The sequence below is a fragment of the Artemia franciscana genome, chromosome 10 (assembly GCF_032884065.1).
Source record: "Artemia franciscana chromosome 10, ASM3288406v1, whole genome shotgun sequence".
NCBI lineage: Eukaryota > Metazoa > Arthropoda > Branchiopoda > Anostraca > Artemiidae > Artemia > Artemia franciscana.
Window position 1 is genome coordinate 27,543,257 of NC_088872.1, and position 22,741 is coordinate 27,565,997.

The following is a 22,741-nucleotide window of genomic DNA, read 5'->3' on the forward strand; positions in this document are numbered from 1 at the left end:
TAAAGGAAAGGGGAACCACAAGAAGAAAGTATTGACAAGGGATTTGATCCCATCCACGTCTTCTTGCAGTAACACAGAAATTCTTCTTCACAGAAACTGAAGATAATCTTAACAGTGAAAGCAGCTCAACTTTGACCAAACTAATTAGCAGGCGTGATCCAGTTAATGGTACAGCTTCAGCTTTGGCTCATATTTGTAATAATCCCTTTGAACAAAGTCATCTTTAAAATACATTTAGGCTTGTGTTTTTTCAGAAGTTTTCCAACATCCCTTTTCCTAGATGTGGTTTTAGGGGAGGGAGTTGAAGGGGAAATCGCCCGGGCGCAGAAATTCTAGGGGTGCAAAACTTAAATAAATAATTTAACATTTATAATTAGTTTGTAGTTTTTGAAATTGTATCTTTATTAAAATAAAGCAAAGGTCGTAGTTGGCAATAAGTTACTTACTGTAATACTTATATAATAATGCTTAATATTTTCTGTAAGTATAAGCAAATTGAAGAGAAAAGAACCGCCATTGCTTTTTCCTGAAAAATGGCCCATGTCCCTTGAATATTTGGATTTGGACTCCCTCTTGCCCCTCCCAATAAAAGTGCTGGAGCTACGCACCTGACTCAATATGATCAGCCTTCTTGAACTTAATATAAATATCATTTATGACTAGGTTTTGTGCCTCGATTGCTGTAAGAAACTACTCATATCTATCTCTTCCTTTTAAGTTTTCCATCCCATGGACGAGTTCTCAATCTTATCCGGATTAATCATATGTTTGATGATTAATTTTATCAACAAAAGAATTTCAAAACAATACCCATTTAATTGAGTCTTGTGAACCTTCGTTCAAATTAAGCTCCATTAGCTCATCTTCAAGCAAAATCAACCCGCATTCAACTCTGTTCAAACACTTCAAATAATAAATTTAGACAAGGCCCATCTTTTACCCCCCCCCACCTTGAAATATCCGTCGCTCTTAATCGCCTATTGGATTTTAATTAAACTGTTAACGGGTCATTTAACTCATTTTTCCTTTGCTTTACGTGCTTCGTTGAAACGTAACTTTGTTTTATTCGAGCAAATACTTTTTTTTAGTAGAAAAATTCGATCTAGAAAACAGGCTGGTATCACCTCTGAATTGAATTTTGACATAAAATCAGAACCTGCTTAAAATACATGACGGTTCCGTGGCCTAATTGATTAACTATCTTAAAAGGATAATAAACAGCAAAAATTAGAAGTTGAGATTAAAATCAATTTCCAGCGAATCCAAAATGGCAGCCATGAACTATTAGTAAACAATTGTGTTTGTGAGGCTAGTTGAGTTGGCCAGGTCAATTTCTGCGTTTGGGTCTGAGCAAGAGGAATATTATCATATGGGCCTCTGAAACATTCACAGTTTTCTCATTTTGACAGAAATTAGAGCTTACCCTTTCTACCTGACTTGATAGTGATGTTAGGAATTCGGTCCGGTTAAAAAGACAAAAATTGAGTTTTGAACATGCTTAGATGGATTTTTCTATCCATGCTGATAAACAGTCCTTAACCAGTTGATCAGAGTCTGTGATATCTAACTTTTGGCTGAAAGAAACGTCCATGATGCACACCATGTTGAAAAGTTTGATCAGTCAAAGTCTTCATAGTTCTGGTAGGTAGGTACCAGACAAAAATCGGATAATGGCTCTTTACAGTAGTAACCTAAGTCTTAAGTCTTTGTAAAAAACGAGTCTAATCCTGATAGGTTTACCAGATCAGCTGCACTTAGTCCTCCCCTATGCAAACAAGAGTTAGGCAAGTAGCACTTTGTTTAAATCGGAAATATGCAATAATTTTCAATCTGTGTTCTTAAAGGCACAAATTGAGTCTCTGACTCCTCTAACGTTGCCCCACCTTCCCAAGAACTTTGTAAAAGAAAGGTAGGCATGTGCAGCAACATTTGACATCGATAATTGGACAACCAAAGTACTCCAGTGGTCCCTCAACGATTTCTCCACCTTCCCGCCAAATTCTTAACAGAAAGGTAGGCATATGGGAGTCTATTTTAGCTAAGATCCTGCAAGGATTTTAAATTTTTATAACTTGAGGCGCAAAACAGAGCGTTTCCTCCGCCATTTCCAGCACCATCCGCCTATGTCAATTTTTTCAGCCGAAATGTAGGCTGGTTTCTCACCGATGGGTTTGAAACTTGTGGGACAAGTACCTTAGGCCAATATGACATGAGAAGGGTGCTTCTCAGAGACATACAGCCCTTCACTTTTGTTAACATGTAAAGGGTAAGGTCCGCTGAAATTTACAGGACCAGTAAATTAGACCAAAATGATAAACGAGATTGATTTTCAGTGGATGTAACTTTCGAACCAAACCTACTTTCAGTACAAAATTGTACAGCTTTACTTGACAGTTTTTAGGCGCATAGCCACAGTCAATGAGACTTTCCCCAATACATTTTAGGCCTTAGGACCATTCAGAAGTTTAAACCTTCGGGGCTCAAACTGAGAAACTTTGAAGCTGTAAATTTATTATGCTGATTTTTTTCAAGAAATCCTATTTATCTTGAAGCCTGCTAGCTCCTGAACTAACCTAACCTGGCAGTCCAAAATTGATAGAGACTTTTTGGTTGTAGATATATTGATAAGCTACAGTGGAAGAAACCAATCCCGAGCGATATTGGATGAACTAGGTGAGCCTCTAGGTCCTCTACATACCCAATATTGAGAAACCCTTGTTTCTTATAGACCACACTAATAGTTGACCATCCTCATTAGGTCCTCTAAAATAAAATGCATATTTTGGAAAAATTTATTTTTATTGCTCGAAGCAGATTTTTTCGCTGTGGGGCCAAGAAATTGTAGAAAAGATTTATAGTTACTATCTAAAAGTAACAACTGGATCGCCTGGCTGGCTTTCTGGAAACTTGATTTACAAAAAAAGGAAAAATCGGTTCCCTCACTTTGGTAGCAGGTACATCAAAATCAAAATTTTTCATACTTACAGCATTGCGCTAAATGTAGCATAAAGAGCGGGGCGTTGAGGAGGGACAGCCCCTTTCAGATGCGGAATATTTTCTGTTCGTTTTAAGTTTTAATGTCGCTCCTTACTTTCAGTTGAGAAAACTTGCTTTTTTTAATTTAATTTCTGAACGTTTTTGAACTAATGCATGTTTTGATTTTGGCTCACCGCACATCAATAATTAAAACGAAATTTACATATTAATTTCTTTAGCTAAATGAATTTCTCGTAGTTATGATCGGACGATTCTGATAAAAAAGGGGTGGGGGAGGAGGTCTAGTTGCCCTCCAATTTTTTAACTACTTAAAAGGCAACTAGAACTTTTATTTTTTACGAATGTTTTTATTAGTAATAAATTTAAGTAACTTACGAATTAACTTACGTAACGAACTTCTACATTTGTCTATTTTTATTGCGTATATGAGGGGGTTTGTCCCCTCGTCAATGCCTCGCTCTTTACATTAAAGCTTGAATTTTGTCCCAATTCTTTAAGAACGACGCTTAAATCACAAAGGCCGTAGAATAAACAGTTGAAACAATTAAAAATACTTTAGCGTAAAGAGCGAGGTATTGAAGAGGAGACGAACCCCCTTATATACGTAATAAAAATAGACAAATGTAGAAGTTCGTTACGTAAGTTACTTAAATTTATTACTAATAAAAGCATTCGTAAAAAAAATAAAAAAGGATTAAGTTAAAGATTAAGGTAAAGGTTAAGGATTAAGGTAAGGTAAAAGGATTAGGGTTTTTCCTTACCATGGAAACTCTTCTCTTGGAAAACCCCCCTCGCAGAATATGTCGGTATATTCCCCAATAACAAATACTAGGCTATATCTAAGCAATGGACAAATTGAGCAACTTACATCCTTTTTCTTCAAACACTATATAAACCAAAAGAAACAATGAATTGATAAATTTGAATAGCCTGGTTTGATTTTCGAAATAATAAAAGAAAACTAAAAAAAGGTGAAGCTATTCTTTTTTATCGAGAAAAAAGCGTTGGTTAAGAATTACCATAGTCAGCCTTAACAAAGACAGGTTATCGACATAATTATATAGAAGTGACAAAACCATGATTGAAAAACAAACACCCAATAAGGGACTTGAGTCCTTGACTCTCGGATTAAAAGTTCAACGCTCCATCGATTGAACTACCAGGTCTCTTAATACAACTTAATCTATGGCTTGTTGTAGCACCATAATTGTATAACTTACAGCCCTATCCCAGGAACTATGGAGTCTCATGTCATCACCGAAAGCATAGTTATTGTAACTTTTGACTATGTGGAACAAAACGACTATTTCAAAATTTTGATCAGACGACTTTGGGGGAAGGGGACTGGGGGAGAGGTGGACTCACTCACCTTCAGTCTCTTAGTCACTTAAAAAGGGCACTGGTAATTTTGATTTCTGTTCGAATGAGCTATTAAATATCTCTCTATAATGTTCTGGTAACCCTCTAGCCATAGTAGAAAAAAAGAAGAAAAAACAAGGAGACATATGCAACCGAAGCAAAGAAATGATTTTCCTTGTTCTTCAAGGTGGAGGACTGTAATTATCCTATACAAGGTTTGGGGACAAGCAGTTCCAATAACGAGCTTTTTTAATTTGATCTGACGCCATTTCCGAGGGGTTTCAGGCTTTTTTCAAAATCACCGTAATTTTTTTGCAATAAGCGCAATAAATGTGTTAACTTTTAGGATTAACCGAAATGATAGTTACCATTCCTGAATTAGTGTCAAGTGCAACTTCTTCTCATTAGGCCTTTTTTCAAAAGGGGTTTTTCTGGTTCGCTCTTTACTAGGTTGCGACTACTGCTGCAACTACGATTAATGCAACGAATGCTTGAAACCAAATACCAAGTGCAGCTGGCTCAGAACTTAAAATATTAGACCCTCAATCTCGAGTTCATTTGGTTATTGCCTGGCTAGTTTTTTTTATAGAATATATTCTTTTTTGGGTAACAATTGCATTTATGGAGAAAAAGTCGATCTCAGACTATTTTAAACGAACAGATGAGAAGGAATTTAATTAAAGGATGGAGATCTTTTCCTCTATAGCTATAGTTTTTACATGTCTACCCTATTATGTCTCACGACTGAGGAATAAAGCTAAAACTTTAAGGAATTTTTTTTTGGGGGGGGGGGGGGGGTAGTCAAAATTTTTCTCTGTGGGAATTTTTTTCGCTGATTTTCACAAAAGTGTTTCTAATTTCAGCCGAAAAGCTTCGCTGCTTGTAGAGAAAAAATCAGTTTTAAGCATAAAGGTTTCAATGTTTCAAACAGCGTATTTTGTGAGCGTATCTTCTTTTTTGTTTTAAGTAAAAGTTCTTCTTTAGATATAACAATTGTGGTGTCTAGAGTTTGATATCGATAGCGTTTCGATGGCACAGAAATAAAACCAGAGTATTAAGCACTGCTCAAACGTTACATTTGTCGACGCAACAATCAAAGGTTGCTGCAACATTCACGTTGCCTAGGCAACGTAAGTTTTAGTACCTGTGCAATATCAACACATGTTTCCTTTCATTTTTGCACAATGCTATTTCTGTCAAGGTTAAGCGTTATTGCATATGTTTCCTAAGGCGGCTGTTGCGAAAATAATTATTGATCGTTACACGTGTCATTTTCTGGCTACTTGGACTCAGTACAGTTCATGAAATATAGGGCAAAATGAAAAGCGAAATAAATGCATTGAAGTCTTATAAAAGAATGCTAAAACTTAGGTATTGGGCAGGGACGGATAAAGAATTAATATTTGGCGGGAGCACAAAGATGACTTGGGCTCCATCGTTGGTGGGAGGGGTTGTACGTGCCCCCTCCCTTACATTGCCCCTTGGATCTGGGTGGTTTTGGTAATCAGTGTTTACAAAAGAGGTAGCATAAATACGAGTGAAACTATCCCTCCTCACCCCTTTCAAACCCTGAAAAAGGATCGATTGTCGTCAGTACCTTAAAACAGCATTTATTTTGAACAGCGTGCTAGACTTATTCCCCCCGGAGCATTATCCTCGCGGAAAATTCCCGCTTGCAAAATATCCCCCCGGAAAATTAACCACTTGCTGAAAATTTTTCCTTGGAAACCTCCCCCCTCGTGGAAAATACTCCCCGCTTTTCAAGCTGAACAGCCACAGAGAAAGTATGACAAATAAGAATAATAATCGAAAAGAATGGATTTTGCAACACTCAACCAATATTCCAAAATATGGGCAGAATAAGTAGTGGAGAATGTCTTATAATATTTATTTTTTGACTTCCATTTAATTTGATTTTGTTCGTGTTTCTGGGGATTGAGTTTTCATAGCAGGATAAGATAAAGTTTAATATTGGGACCATGGAAAGATATCAACCCCAAAGGCAAAGTTATTAGAAATTTGGAAGTTTTTGAACAAAACAGATGTCTCAAAATTTGATTCGATGTCATAGGGGTAAGAGGAGGACCGGATAGCAAAAAAGAATTGAGAGGGAGGCTGATTGCCACCCAGTAGCTTTCGGTCTTTAAGAAAGATACAAGAACTTTCAGTTTCCAATTGAATAATCCCTCTCCAAAGTTCCTAAAACTAGCCCCATCCCTTTGGAGTGGGTGTGGAAAAAGTTTTTTGCCCTTTTTTGGACTGTATGTTGAGGGGAAGAAATATATATATATATATATATATATATATATATATATATATATATATATATATATATATATATATATATATATATATATATATATATATATATTAATTTACTTCTGAAGTATGGTCCCCTTAGACCCACGTTTTACATGAGTTTCAGGCCAATCGAAAAAATTTTGGCGTTTTTTTTTGCCCTTGGCCCAAAAACCTGTGGCTTTAAGTTTCAAATTGATCTGGAAAAAAGGTTTTGTGGCTCATTTCTGGACCAGTAGCCCTCCCCCTTTCTACAGCACAATATTGCTGATCTTTTTGACCAAGAGAATAATCACGCCACTGGACTCCTGAGAAAAAACTGGCCTCTTTACTCCTTTTCCACTGTAAAACCCATCTGTAAAGGATTGACAGTTTGCATAATTTATGCGTTATCAAAAGAATCGATATAAAAATGTTCAAGGATTGGGGCTGGCTGCGCTCTCCAATCATATTTAACTTTTAAAAAAAGGCCCTAAAACTCTCAATTCCCGATCGAACGAGCATCCGCCGAAGTTTATACGACCACAAGGAAAATTGAGGAGGGGATAACCCCTTTCTTTACAGAATAAATTCTGCCTTTTAGGGTTTAATGTTATTATTTATTTCCATAACAAAGACGTAGACCAGAAATATTTCCTGAAATCAAGAAGGATTAGAAATCAATTTCTACCTTCTCCCCACTTCACTGGAAATAAATCTGTACTTATCTGTAAAGCTTATTGAGAATTAGGATCTTTTAGCGTTAAAGTGCACTCTTTGATGCATCCGCCCTCCCCGCCTACAAAATGATCCATCACCACTTTTTCATAATAACTGACCTGTACTTACACATTACTTCATACAATTTTATGAAATTTGAAGCAAATTAGTTTAGTTAAATGAAGCTTAAAAATAAATTTAAGAAATAATAGCTCAATAGCTACAGCTCAGCCCTCGTTACTCAACCCGTTTAACTCAATTCCTATTGAACCATGTCAAATTTAACCCAAACCTCAGTCAACGCAACCACAACTGAATTCAACCTCTGCAATACGTTAGGTTAGGTTGAATGGGGATTGAGTTGAACAGAGTTGAAGTTAAACGAGGGTCGAACTGCGCGCATACCATATTAAACATCATAAATAAAATACATACAATTCGACAGAACAAAACAGGTTAGGGAGGAGGTTAATACCACCAAAATAGTGGATTTATAATGTGTCTTTATCTTTTTTATCTTTTATCTTTTTTTTATTATTTTTACTTTTTCTATTTCTGAAGACCAAAGAGAAAAAAAGACTTTTCTATTTCAACGTCATTATATAAAAACTGTGCTTTAAGTCCATTGGCTTGTCTTTGTGGCGTCAATCGTATATCTTCTCCTTAATAAGAAATTACATAAAAAAAACTAGTTTTTTTAACTGAAAGTAAAGAGCGACATTAAAACTTAAAACGAACAGAAATTACTCAGTATATGAAATGGGTTGTCCCCTCCGCAATCCCTCGCTCTTTACGCTAAAGCTTTAATTGTTTTAAAAAGCAGAATTGTAGCAAAGAGCGTAAAGAGCGAGGGATTGCGGAGGGGACAACCCATTTCATATACGGAGTAATTTCTGTTCGTTTTAAGTTTTAATGTCGCTCCTTACTTTCAGTTAAAAAAACTAGTTTTTTTATGTAATTTCTGAACGTTTTTGAATTAATGCATGTTTGATTTTGGCTTTCCACACATAAATTATTAAAATGAAATTTGCATATTAATTCCTTTTTGGCTAAATGGCTTTCTCTTAGTTTTGATCAGACGATTTTGAGAAATAAGGGATGGGGAAGAAGGCCTAGTTGCCATGCAATTTTTCGGTTGCATAAAAAGGCAACTATAAATTTTAATTTTTAACGAATTTTTTTATTAGTAAAAAATATACGTAACTTAAGAATTAACTTACGTAACAAACTTTTATATTCTTTAATTTTTATTATTTATATGAGGGGGTTTGTACCCTCGTTAATACTTCATTCTTTACACTAAATCGTTTCCCAATTCTTTAAGACCCCTGAATCAGAAAGGCCGTAGAATAAATAGTTGAGATTACTAAAAATACTATAGCATAAAGAGCGAGGTATTTATCTCCTCCTAAATACCACGCTCTTTATGCTAAAGTATTTTTAGAACCCCTTATATGCGTAATAATCTCTGTTCGTTTTAAGCTTTAATGCTACTCTTTACTTTCAATTGAAAAAACATTTCCATGTTTATTTTTTTCATTGTTTTTTTTATAGTTATTTTAGAAAATCCTGCGCCCTTCTCATTGAATTTCTGTTCCCCCTTGAAATATTTCTCCAAGGAAAGATCCTCCCATATAGCCCCCTCCCCTCAACCCCACCCCCAAAACAAAAAAAAAATCCCCTGAAAACGACTGTACACTTCCCAATAACCATTATTACATGTAAACACTGGTCGAAGTTTGTAACTTGCAGCCCCTCCCCCAGGGACTGTGGGGGAGTAAGTCATTTCCAAAGACATAGTTATTATGGTTTTTGACTATGCGGAACAAAATGGCTATCTCAAAATTTTGATCTGCTGACTTTATAGAAAAAATGAGCGTGGGAGGGGGCCTAGGTGCCCTCCAATTTTTTTGTCACTTAAAAAGGGCACTAAAACATTTTCGTTAGAATGAGCCCTCTTGCGACATTCTAGGACCACTTGATCGATACGATTACCCCTGGGAAAAAAAAACAAAAAAACAACAAATAAACACGCACCCGTGATTTGTTTTCTGGCAAAAAATACGAAATTCCACATTTTTGTAGATAAGAGCTTCAAAACTTTGCCATATGGTTCTCTGATACGCCGAATGCGATGGTGTGATTTTTGTGACAAAGACTAAATTTGATGAAACTTATATATTTAAAATTAGCATGGAAATCTGATTCTTTTGATGTATATTTTAGCATCAAAATTCCGTTTTTTAGAGTTTCGTTTACTATTGAGCCGGGTCGCTCCTTACTACAGTCCGTTACCACGAACTGTTTGAGAAGATATCACACTGTAACACTTTTATTCAGGCTTAGTCTAAACAAAAGGAGATGTTTAGAGGCACATTGACAATTAATTAATGATTAGTATTTGTTCAAGCTTAAAACGTCGTTCAAGGTACTAGAGTCGGGTAGACGTGATGTGCCTGGTAGACCCTTTGGTTGGGTTCCAGTCTAACCCAATAAGCCTGATAACAGGGACGTAATCTGCTATGGGGCAGGGTTAACTGTCCTCCAGGCCCCAGTTTGCCCCTCCCAGCTGAAATTTAGCGTCTTTAAAAATCCTGGCAAAACTGAGGAAGGTCTATATAATTCAAGATCCACAGAAACAGGTCAGGTTTCTTTAGTATGCCTATGACTTTATGGTGCTCTATGGCCCATTTTTAATTAGTCAATGTTATTTTCAAGTGAATTGGGAAACTTTGCCCTCTCGCCAGGATTTTGACGAAATTACATCACTGACTGATAAACTCAGGTGTCTCAAGCAACTAACCCTTTTACACGTTTCTTAAATTTATCCTGAACTTTTTATAAAATGCAAAAGAAGTATAATGCTAAGCTTTAATTGTGAACAGTATTCACCAACTATTGATCAAAATTTTGTATTTTTTGTGGATTTTCATTGCTAAAGAAGACGGAAGTACTGCTAAAACTATTGAGAGCACATTGCGTCACCAAGTCGCCTGAGACTAACGCAGCTGCGCTGCTCTTTCACCGCCCAATTCTGTTCAGTCTTACATTCTTGAATTCCTCCCCTGAAGTCTACACCTGCTTACGACGTTTTCTTATGGCATTTTCCCGACCCGTTCAAAGATATCCATCTTTTTCGTTTGGCCCCATCTAGATTGTCATAAATCATTTTTTTTTTGAACCTTCATTCGTTAAATGTAACCTGATCATCTCTATCTTGCTTTCATAATATTCCTAGAAAGTGAGAAGGATACAAATTGAATAATTAAAAACCGAATAATGGTCCTAAATTAAACCAAAATTGCCGAATTGTGAGCGAATTTTGTCCCTGGCTTGAACGAAAACAAAAATCAGATTTTTAAATGGGTAGCAATGATGTTTCTCCTTTTTAATGGCACTTGGTATTTACCATGTACGACGGTTAATTCGGAAAAATTAGAAAAAATGAGGTATTTGTAACTTACGAACGGGTGATCAGATCTTAATGAAATTTGATATTTAGAAGGATCTTGGGCTTCAGAGCTCTTATTTTAAATCCCGACCAGATCCGGTGACATTGGGGGCAGTTGAAGGGGGACACCGGAAATCTTGGAAACCTGAAAATTGAGGTATCTTTATCTTACGAATGGGTGATCGGATCTTAAAGAAACTTGATATATAGAAAGATCTTATGTCTCAGATGCTCCATTTTCAATTCGAATCGGATTCGGAGACATAGGGGGTTGGAGGGGGAAACAGAAATCTTGGAAAACGGAAATCTTGGAAAACGCTTAGGGTGGAGAGATCGGGATGAAACTTGGTGGTTAGAATAAGCAAATGTCGTAGATAAGTGATGACGTAACCAGACTGGATCCGCTCCCCTTGGGGGAGTTAGGGTGTCCAGTGCTTTGGCGAGTTTGGTGCTTCTGGACGTACTAGGACGATGAAAATTTGTAGGCGTGTCAGGGACCTGCACAAATTGACTTAATAAAGTCGTTTTCCTCGATTCGACCATCTGAGGGGCTGAAGGGAGAGGAAAAATTAGAAAAATGAGGTATTTTTAATTTACGAGTGGGTGATCGGATCTTAATGAATTTTGATATTTAGAAGGACCTCGTGTCTCAGAGCTCTTATTTTAAATCCCGACCGGCATTAAGCCTCCGATTTTCCTTTTAAGTCAATCTATTGATTCTTAGAATTTTGCTAGAGCTCATGCCATATGGGCTCTTGGATCTTGGCTCTTCCGACCTTGTCACAAGTGCCATATGAGCTTTTAGCTCTTGTTCTTTTTGTTTCTACCAATGCTAGCAGGGCTATCACTTTCTTTTCAGTTCAGCTGGTCACCGTGGTTGTTTACTTGCTCATGCATTACAGCGATTTTTCTATATTGGTTTTTATGTCAGCGTAATAGCGCTGCCTAAGTAAAGAGTGATGCGGGCACAATGTAGCGCCAACCCCCCAAGCACCCCCGCGCGCAAGTCGTTACGCGCCATTCAAGTTGTGTCCCTGTGTCCCACCTGTGAATATCTTGAACATGCAACATATAAATGTCGATGAAAAAAACAATCCGTATTCAGATCTATACCTCATTATTCTAATGATTGCCCTTGATCTTTGTTGATGGTGATTGCTAATCGAACATTCCCTGTGTCCCCGTCGTCATTTATATATCCCCCTGTGTCCCGGTCGTTATTTGTGTCTCGGTATCCCGGTCCGTAATTTCTCTTTGAGTGTCCCGGTCGTCATTTATATTCCCTGTATCCCGGTCGTCATTTGTATCCCGATGTCCCGGTCTGTAATGTCATCTTATAATGACGTCATATACAAAGCCTTATATACTTATAATGACGTCATATGCAAACCCACAAACAAACAAACATGCATACATACAACTTATTATATATATATATATATATATATATATATATAGTTATAGTTTCTCTTTTAGTTTTTCTTTTTTTTTAGTTTTGCAGCTTTCTTAGTTTTTTTACCTTTTTTATTTTTTTCCTTTTTTTTTCTTTTTAGGTTTTTTCTTTTTTTAGCCTTTTTCGCGCCATATACCGTCGTCATTTATATATCCCCCTGTGCCCCCCGGCGTCCCCGTTGTTGTTGTTTCCCTGTGTCCCGGTCGTCATTTGTGTCCCGGTGTCCCAGTCTGTAATTTCTCTTTGAGTATCGCGGTCGTCATTTATATTCCCTGTGTCCCGGTCGCCATTTGTGTCCCGGTGCTTTGTTGATTGGTAATCGAACATTCCTTGTGTCCCGGTTGCTTTCTCTTTGAGTGTCCCGGTCGTCATTTATATTCCCTATGTCCCGGTCGTCATTTGTGTCCCGATCTGTAATTTCGTCAGTCGACAAACATGATGTCAGTCGACACACAAACATGACGTCACTCGACAGACAGAAGGACAACTTATTTTTATATATATAGATATACTAGCTGTTGGGGAGGCGCTTCGTGCCCTCCCCCCCCCCCGAGCGCGTAAGTCGTTACGCGCCATATTAGTTACGCGCCATTGTAGTTGTGTCCCTGTGTCCCACCTGTGAATATATATATATATATATATATATATATATATTTTTATTGTCACTCGACAGACACACAGACAACTTATTGTCACTCGACAGACAACTTATCTTTATATATATATAGGTATATGGATTCCCTGTGTCCCGGTGTCCCGGTCGTCATTTGTGTCCCGGTCTGTAATTTCATCAGTCGACAAACATGATGTCAGTCGACAAACAACTTCATGATGGAATAATACTCAATCCTTATAATGACGTCAGTCGACAAAAATGACGTCAGTCGACACACAAACATGACGTCAGTCAACAGACGAACAACTTATTTTTATATATATAGACTAGCTGTTGGGGTGGTGCTTCGCGCCACCCCAACACCTACTTGGTGGGGGCGCTTCGCTCCCCCCCCCCCCAAGGCCTCGCGCGCGCGTAAGTCGTTACGCGCCATATTAGCTACGCGCCATTGTAGTTGTGTCCCTGTGTCCCACCTGTGAATATAGATAGATATATATATATTTTTAACTATGTAAAACTTGCGAATATACAACATTCTTTGCTGTCCCATTGTCTGTGCATATAAATAGATTGTCAGGTTTACCGACTCTTGTCGATAGATTGTCAGGTTTACCGACTCGTGATTGCTAATCGAACATTCCCTGTGTCCCCGTCGTCATTTATATATCCCCTTGTGCCCCCCGGCGTCCCCGTTGTAGTTGTTTCCCTGTGTCCCGGTCATCATTTGTGTCTCGGTGTCCCAGTCTGTAATTTCTCTTTGAGTGTCGCGGTCGTCATTTATATTCCCTGTGTCCTGGTCGTCATTTTTGTCCCGGTCGTCATTTGTGTTCCGGTGTCCCCGTCTGTAATTTCTCTTTGAGCGTCCTGGTCGTCATTTATATTCCCTGTGTCCCGGTCGTCATTTGTGTCCCGGTGCTTTGTTGATGGTGATTGCTAATCGAACATTCCTTGTGTCCCGGTCGCTTTCTCCCTGAGTGTCCCGGTCGTCATTTATATTCCCTATGTCCCGGTCGTCATTTGTGTCCCGATGTCCCGGTCTGTAATTTCGTCAGTCGACAAACATGACGTCAGTCGACACACAAACATGACGTCACTCGACAGACACACAGACAACTTATCTATATATATAAAAATAAGTTGTCTGTGTGTGTGTCGAGTGACGTCATGTTTGTGTGTCGATTGACGTCATGTTTGTCGACTGACGTCATTATAAGGATTGAGCTGTATGCGTCATGAAGTTGTTTGTCGACTGACGTCATGTTCGTCAACTGATGAAATTACATACCGGGACACAGGGAATATAAATGACGACCGGGAACTTCAAAGAGTAATTACAGACTGGGACACCCGGACACAAATCACGACCGGACACAGGGAATATAGATGACGACTGGGACACAGGGACACAACTACAACGGGGACGCCGGGGGCACAGGCGGGATATATAAATGACGACCGGGACACAGGGATTGTTCGAATAGAAATTAAAGACCGGGACACCGGGACACAAATGACGACCAGGACACCGGGAATATAAATGACGATTGGGACACTCAAAGAGAAATTACAAACTGGGACACCGGGACACAAATGACGACCGGGACACAGGGAATATAAATGACGACCGGGACACAGGGACACATCATTAGAATAATGAGGCATAGAACTGAATACGGATTGTTTATCCCATGGACAATTATATGTTGCATGTTCAAGAGTCAGTAAACCTGACAATTTATTTATATGCACAGACAATGGGACAGCGAAGAATGTTGTATATTCGCATGTTTTACGTAGTTAAAAACATATATATATATATATATATATATATATATATATATATATATATATATATATATATATATATATATATATATATATATATATATATATATATATATATATATATATCTATATTCACAGGTGGGTCACAGGGACACAACTACAATGGCGCGTAACTAATATGGCGCGTAACGACTTACGCGCGCGGGGGGGCTTGGGGGGGGGAGTCGTGAAGCGCCCCCACCAGCTAGTTTATATATATATATAGATAGATAGATAGATACGTCAGTTGACAAACATGACGTCAGTCGACACACAAACATGACGTCAGTAGACAGACACACAGACAAACAACTTATTTTTATATATATAGATTTTTAGACCAGGGCACTTTGTATAGAAGAAGTTGTAAAAACTTCGAAGGGTTCATTCAGCTGGAGATTGAAAAGAGTAATGCCCTTTTTAATAGTCAAAAGCGATTGGAGGACAAATATCACCCTCCCCCCCCCCCCGCCCAAGAAAGTCATTTCCCAAAACACATCCAGTCAAAATTTTGAGATAGTCGTTTTCTTCAGCGTAGTTGAAAGGTCTAGACATTATGTCTCTAAGGATGACAACCCATACACAGCCCTCTGGGCTAGGGTTGTAAAGTTTGCCCTTGTGGCTTTTAAGGTTTTTATATAAAGGATGGTCGTACTAACCCGAATGGAGCTCATTTGAATGGTAGCCAGATTTTCAAACGCCATTTTTTAGAGTCAAAGCAATCGGAGGGCAGCTACCCCCCCACACGTCGTATTTTCTTTAAATACATCTAATAGAAATTTTGAGATATTTATTTATTCAAAAATAGTCCAAAAAATCGTAGACAGTGCAATTGCGCTGGCTTAGTAAAGAACGATATTATCACAATGCAGTTTTTTTTACCACAATACAGGTTTTTTTTTCGTATAGAAGGAGTAGTCGAAGCCACTTCGAAAGAGGTTCATTCGATTGGAAATCGCAACTTCTATTGCTCTTTTTAATAGTCGAAAGTGATTGTATGGTAACCACACCCACGCTCATCATATCCCCAAATACATCCAATTAAAATTTTGAGATAGCCATTTTCTTCAGCGCATTTGAAAGGTCGGGTAATTATGGGAGCACTCATGCTTCGGAGCTATATTTGATCACTGTCATCACTGTACCTCCCAGTATCCTAATCTTGGTTTGCATACTTATCTTCTTATTCTTCCAAACTTTTTTTTAACTGTGAAAAAAAAACCGGAGCCTTGTCTATTCTACTTCTAACATCTTCACTGCTCCCACAGTTTTTACTAATAATATCATCAAGGAAAATGAAGCTGCCCACCTGGTCAATCTTTTCGTTACCCAACGTCACCTTTTCATTTACACTTACTCCTAGCCTTAGTGACTTAGTCTTCTTAACATTAGTTTTCAAACGTATTCTTGGACTCTGAACTAGCAAAGCCTCTAAAAGCTCATTCATTTTGCTCACACTTTCATCTAGGGTGCTTAAACCATCAGCAAAATCTATGTCCACGAGTTTTTTCTCGCCATTTGTTTCCGTAGTCTCCCATTGTCTTTCCTGTGCTCCTTAAGGCAAATTCCCATGAAAATGATCCATATAAAGGTGGATAGAACAAAACCCTGCTTAAATCCTGATTTAATACAAAACCAGCTGTTAACTTCAATTCCTACCTTATCCGCAGCAGTGTTATTCTCGCACATAGCATTAATCACTTTAATGTATTTGTCTGGTATACAATACAAGGATAAGACCTTTGCTTAAGCTCTGCTATCAACAGAATCGGACGCTTGCTCATAATCTATAAAACCAAGGACCAAAAGGTGTTTGACAGCTAATGTACTTCTCAATTATTAACCTAAGAGTGAAAATTTAGTTGACGCATCTTCTACCTTTTCTAAAACCGCACTGTTCTTCTCTTAAAACTTTGTCTACATCATCTCTCAGTCTAAAAGGTATCATTTTACCAAATAATTTATTACATACAGAGACCAGACAAATGTCTCGATATTTACGACACCCACCCTCATCACCTTTCTTATACAGTGGTCTAATTAAGGTTTTCTTACAATCGTTAGGTACTTCCCCTTTTTTTAAAATCATATTCATAATCTTCAGTCGCTTATTTCTAACCTCAGAGCCACCATATTTGAGAAACTCATTTACCACACTATCAGCACCTGGAGCCTTATTATTTTTTTAATCCGTTTAGTACTGTCACTATTTCTTCTTCACAAAACTAATCTTCCTTCACATCCAAGATATCACAAACTTTTTCATTTTCCTCTATATCTTTTCCTGTAACTGTATCTCGGTTTTGCTCATTCTCAAACTTTTCTGCCCATCTCTAAATCTTTCCTTATCACTAATTGTGGCCCCTTTTCTATCTTTAGCTGGGACAAGTCCGGATTGACTACTCCCTCTCAATTTATTAACATCCCGGTACAATATTTTACTTTTGAGTCGTCTAGCTGCATCTTCCAGATCCACGGCAATTTTATCCATGGCCTCCACTTCACATCTCCTTAGTTCATGTTTTAGTTCTTTCTTCACTTTCTTTACATTCCTTTTGTCGTCGTCTGATCTATCACTCAGATAGTTCTTGTACAAACCCCTTCTTCTCTCAATTAAACATAAAGCTTTTTCACAAACATTTCTAGCTGCAGTCTTAACTTTCTTCCCTAAGACACCATCAGCAACTTCATAAATTATTTTTCTAAAATTATTCCAACAGTATCCCACATTGTCAAATTTTAAACCCTTAAGTTTAGCATTCAACTGTCCCTGGAAAGTTTCTCTCGAATTTTCACCCTGGAGTCTACCAACATCATAACTTCCCTGGAGGTTGTTTCGAAATTTCAGCTTTAAATTAACCCTAGAGATGGTGACCTTTACTTTTATCATCAATAACAGCACTCCTGTATACCCCAGTATCTTGTATTGATCCTGCCAGTCTTCGGTTTACTATAACATAATCAATAAGGTTTGCAGTCTTCCCATCACGCGAAGACCATGTCAACTTATGGGTCATTTTATGACCAAATACCGTTATTGATTATAACTAGATTTTTATACCTACAAAATTGCAAAAGTCTGTTGCCATTGCCGTTTTCTTTTCCTACATCAAATTTACCTTGGCTAGGCTACCATCTATGTATGTTTCTACCGACCTGGGCGTTAAAATATCCTAGTAAACACACCACATTTCTACCTGGGACCCTGTCTTTTTGCTCCTGTAACTGTGAATAAAATTCATCTGAGTCACTAGTATCTCCTTCAGTCGGTTCAACAAGGGCATATTCTACTAAAACTGATACCCTGAACTTTTTAGTCATAAAATGAGCAATTAGGAGTTAAGCATTGTCGCATTCTATCCCCATTTATATGGGTATTTTGATGGACTTCGCCATAAGGAGCACAACAACTGCAACGAGAGAACACGGAATCAAATGAGGAAGTAAAACTACCCTAGACTTAGATAATGGCGCTGATTTAAGCATCCTAGATGCAAATGTTGAACTTTTGGAGGGTTTGCGAACTCAGGATGCAAGAATAGGTTTGAAAATTAATGTCATTATGAATAAGTCGCTAAGACTAGAAATAACTGAAGATGAAGAGGTGATGTTGGGTAACGAGAGGACCGATCAAGGGGACAGCTTCATTTGTCTAGGTAGCATTAATAGTAAAGATGAAGGGTGCCGTGAAGATTTTAGAAGTAGAATAGCCAAGGCGCAGGGTGTTTTTCCACAGTTGAAAAAAGTTCGCAAGAATAGGAAGATAAGTCTACGGACCAAGATTAGAATATTGAAAGTTATAGTGTACGTATCCAGTATGGCTCCAAAGGCCGGATGCTGCGAAGGGTGGAGGAGATGCTGCTAGATATTTTCCAGAGAAATTACCTACGGATTGTTTTGGGAACCCGACTGACTGACCGTATCTCATATAGTAAGCTCTACGAAAAATGTGGCTCAGTCCCGCTTTCTAGGACTATAATGAGAGAAAGGATGAGTCTGAAAGGATGAGAAAAGTCTGCGGACCAAGATTAGAATATTGAAAGAACCCGACTGAGTGACCGTATCTCATATAGTAAGTTTTACGAAAAATGTGATTCAATGCCGTTTTCTAGGACTATAATGAGAGAAACGATGAGATAGCTAGGATATGTTCTGCAGATGATGATTACCGAAGATTGTCCATGTCAGCTTACTGTGTAGGGCCAAAGGGCTTCCCCGAATGGGGTGGGAGGATGTCGTTAGGAAAGATTTAAGGGAAGTGAGAATTTCTTGAGAGGATGTAAAGAGGGAGGCATTGAATAGATTGGAATTGAGGAGAAGCGTGCGTAGCTGCGTTGGCCCCAAGTGACTTGTGCATTAATGAACAGTAGTAGTAGTAGTCTCAAAAGATTCAACAAGATTTTAATGTCTGTGCTTTCAACCCTAGCCGCTGTTCTAAAATAACACGGTCGCTTTGTGGGGGAAGGAGAATATTTCTATGATTGTTGTTAGCAATTAAAGGTAGGGCCTAAACGTGGAAATATTTCAGCCTTATGACCGAAGTACGACAACTTTGAAAAACCCTTTATAGACAAAGCTAACATCTTTTGCCCTTTAGCCTTGGGCATATAACATTTTATTGGGGGGTCTCATTTCAAATTTTGTAATAACCCCTCAGTAACTGAAGGGGGAGTGCGTGCCACCTTCTGGTCCCAGAATTAAACAAAGGTTTAGCAGCGTAACCTTTTGCATGAAATGTTTACTTATTTAGTTGATATTTTATTCATTATTATGTTCCCAAAACGGCATATGGTCGTATTATCTGTAAATTACTGTCTAATCAAATAATATTTGTTGAGCGGTTTATACTAAATATCGTATAGAAAACATTCTGAAATAGTTTCGTAAAGAGTTCTGAGAAACCAATTATATCGCTACTACTGGGGAAATACCACGATTCTAAATTCTAGTTCAGGCATTAGTAAAGTGATTCTTATTTTTTCGTCTGATGTTTGGCCGATTCCCGGCTACGAAACATATGTTTATAGTCAAGTTTTTCAGGTAACAGTTTGTTGCCTCTATGCTATAGTATAAACCGGTATTCCTCAATATTATTACATTCTCTATATGCAATTTGTTTAAAGTGACCAGACTTCTCTCTTCAATATTCAGGTCGATAAGAATTAGGAAAATTAATTATTACTGTTTTCCTTAATAACCTCTTCAGGCACGTACACAGGAATTTTTTTCGGAGGGGGGGCAAAACCTTCGAAACAGCAGATATAAAGTAGCACTTTTTTTTATTTAGTAGCTAAATAAATGCAAAAAGCACACACATCAGAAAATACAGATTAACTTTAATCTGTAGTATTGTAGCGGATGGGGGGGAAGAAGACTGAAGCCTCAAAAGTACGTTTTAGGCTCAGATTATATTCATGACGATTTAGAACCAGTGATTAATCTATTATATCCCACTGAAATGGATATTTTAGGGTTAACAGTGCAATATGGGTGCTGTGGCGGGTAGTTCTTCTATTGCGAAAACGTCGATTTTAATGAAAAATTATAGTTTCCAGAGTTGATCCATTGAAAGCTGTACTTTATCCTAAAAAGGGGGGGGGGGTAAACACCCTAATATCAAGGATAATTCTATTTTGCTGTGGAAAGCAAACTCTTTACGAAAAAAATAACAGTACAATCGCTAATTACTTCAAAGAGGGTAAAAAGTTAGACAGAAAATGAGTTAATAATTGGGAAATGACTTGACCGGATAATTGCATGCTGTAAAATCCAAAAAAAGGCTTCACTCCTGTATCTAGATTCTTAATAAATGTCCTACTTTTGCTGACCTCTTTCTATAAAAATGATGCCATGGAGAGTTACAGGGGTGCCAGGCAGGGGCGTAATTTGCTAGGAGGAAGGGTGGCAATTGCCCCCTCCAGACCTAAGTTTGCCCCCCAGACCTCAGTTTGACCCCTAGACCTCAGTTTGACCCCCCAGCTGAAAGTTAGTTTCTATAAAAAAAAAATATAGTCAAAACTAAGATAAGTCTGCATAATTCAAGTGTCCAGAGAAACAGGTCAGTTTTCTTTAGTATATTTTTGCCTTTATGGTACTATATGGCTCATTTTTCATTTTCCCCTGTTATTTTCTCTTGAATTAGGAAAATTGGCTCCAACTTTGCCCCCCCCCCACAGGACTTAACATAATTACGCCACTGGTGCCAGTGTGTAAAAAGGGTACAGGAGGGTGCTGATTATCCTCCATTCACTTTTGAACTACAAAAAGGGCACTTTAAATCTTAATTGAATGAATCCTTTCACAAGGGGATTTCTTCAACTACCCCTTCTTAACGAAGTGGCCGTGGTTGAGAAGAAAAAGAATAGATAATAATGACAATGGACGGGGGACTATTCTCTCTTTACTAAGCCAAAGCTAGTGCATTAATTCTGATTTTTTTAAATGTAGAATTTGCAAGATAAGACTGCGCTACTTTTCCTCAAAACAAACCTCCGATTATTTGTTTCTGATGTATTTATTATGTAACTTTGGGCGGCCACTTGAATTGATGGTACGTGTTACATAATTTGGTAATTAAATAAACTGAACTGAACATTAGTATTAATCATTATGTAACAAAAGAAAATTTTTGTACCAATTCGATTCAAAAAAGGTGTAATATGGCAAAATTTCTGCTAAAAATTTTGAAGGAGAAGGGTAGTGTTTCTGGACCCCTTTGGTCCTCTAATTTTATTGATTGAAAATACTTGTGTAATTTCAGTTTGGACAGATATGAAATGTCTACCTTTCTACTAGAAAAATGGTGGGAAGGAGGTGAAGGGATGTTGGTGTTGACATCGACGACCTTAATTCAGCCAATAATAGATATTGAAATCCTCACGTGATTCCGCTTCCAACAAGGTGCAGTAGCCCTACCTTTCCACAAAAGAAATGGTACGGACAATGGGAAAGAGGATCAAAGGGCCTTCTTGATATCTGGATCATGCTGATTAAAAATCCGTGCATGATCCCGGTTTAATCAAGTTGAATCATTTCCACCTTTCTATTGACAAGTAGGTGGTAAGAATAATAGCGGGATGTTGGATAGGCCACTGGTCAACTTTATACATTCAATCTTACAGACTGGAAATCCTTTACATGATTCCACTACATACAAGATCCAGCGTATGTACCTTTGCTCTATAAAGTTGATGGTGGGGGGGCCAGGAAGAGGGATGTTGAACTGAGCATAGGTTAATTGTGTGCCTCCAGTAACACAAGTCATTGGCTTCAAATAAGTGTATCCAGCCAACCTTTGTGCTAAAATTTTTAATGGGAGAGGGGAATGGAGGGAACAATGGACAATTTAACGACTCAGCTCGTTCTTGCAAGGAACCATGGCTTCGATCATTTTTTTTTCGCAAAGCCATTATATGATTTTATTTTTCGATGTCTATCACAACAATGAAGCTGTTAGCCCATTGAAAATTTTTATAATGATGTATCTCATGAGCGAATTTTTATTCAAAAAAAATTTGTCGCTTCTTCCATCAGTTTTTCAAGGGCTATTTATCGGTAGGTTGTTGAAAACAAAATTGCTTCTCACTTAGTTCAAGCGTTAATTTTCTTGTCAAGGGAAAACATTCTAATATCACCAGTTAGAAAGGAGCAAAGAGTAAGATTGCCTTTCTTTTTAGCAGCCAGAGCACAATTAAAGTTTAAGAGAGACATGTGATAACATTCCTCTGCCCCAGCCCTAAATGTAGAAAGTGAAATAACGAACTCAACCGATATCACAAATAAAATAGCCTGTAAAAGTAGATGATAGCACTTTCTAACCTATAGGAAAATGCTCGTTTTTTTGGTTTCTATATTGTTCAATTTATTATTTTAAGAAAATTTTTCGTCGATTGTGTCGGTAAACCGTCGATCACTTTAAGGACTTTTTGATTGTAGCCTGATTCTAATTTGAAACTGATACCTGTTTGCGGGCCACTTTAAAACGGAGCTCGCCGCTTCAAAGTAGAATCGTAGCTCGAAGAAACGAAAGCTTGACAGAATAGTT

General features: G+C 37.8%; 1 protein-coding gene across 2 annotated transcripts in view; it reads left to right on the forward strand.

The window, feature by feature from the left end:
* The window catches only part of LOC136032012 (phospholipase ABHD3-like), an 82,372-nt gene that overhangs the window by 53,250 nt on the left and 6,381 nt on the right, over window positions 1–22,741 (forward strand). Inside the window, exon 7 of one of the 2 annotated variants that reach the window (XM_065712080.1) lies at window positions 5,220–6,668. The exons of the other annotated variant lie outside the window; for it this stretch is intronic. Coding sequence (XP_065568152.1) covers window positions 5,220–5,242 — 23 coding nt within the window. The 3' untranslated portion in view covers window positions 5,243–6,668. Of the gene's footprint in view, window positions 1–5,219; window positions 6,669–22,741 lie in introns of those variants that run through there. 2 annotated transcript variants of the gene reach the window in all.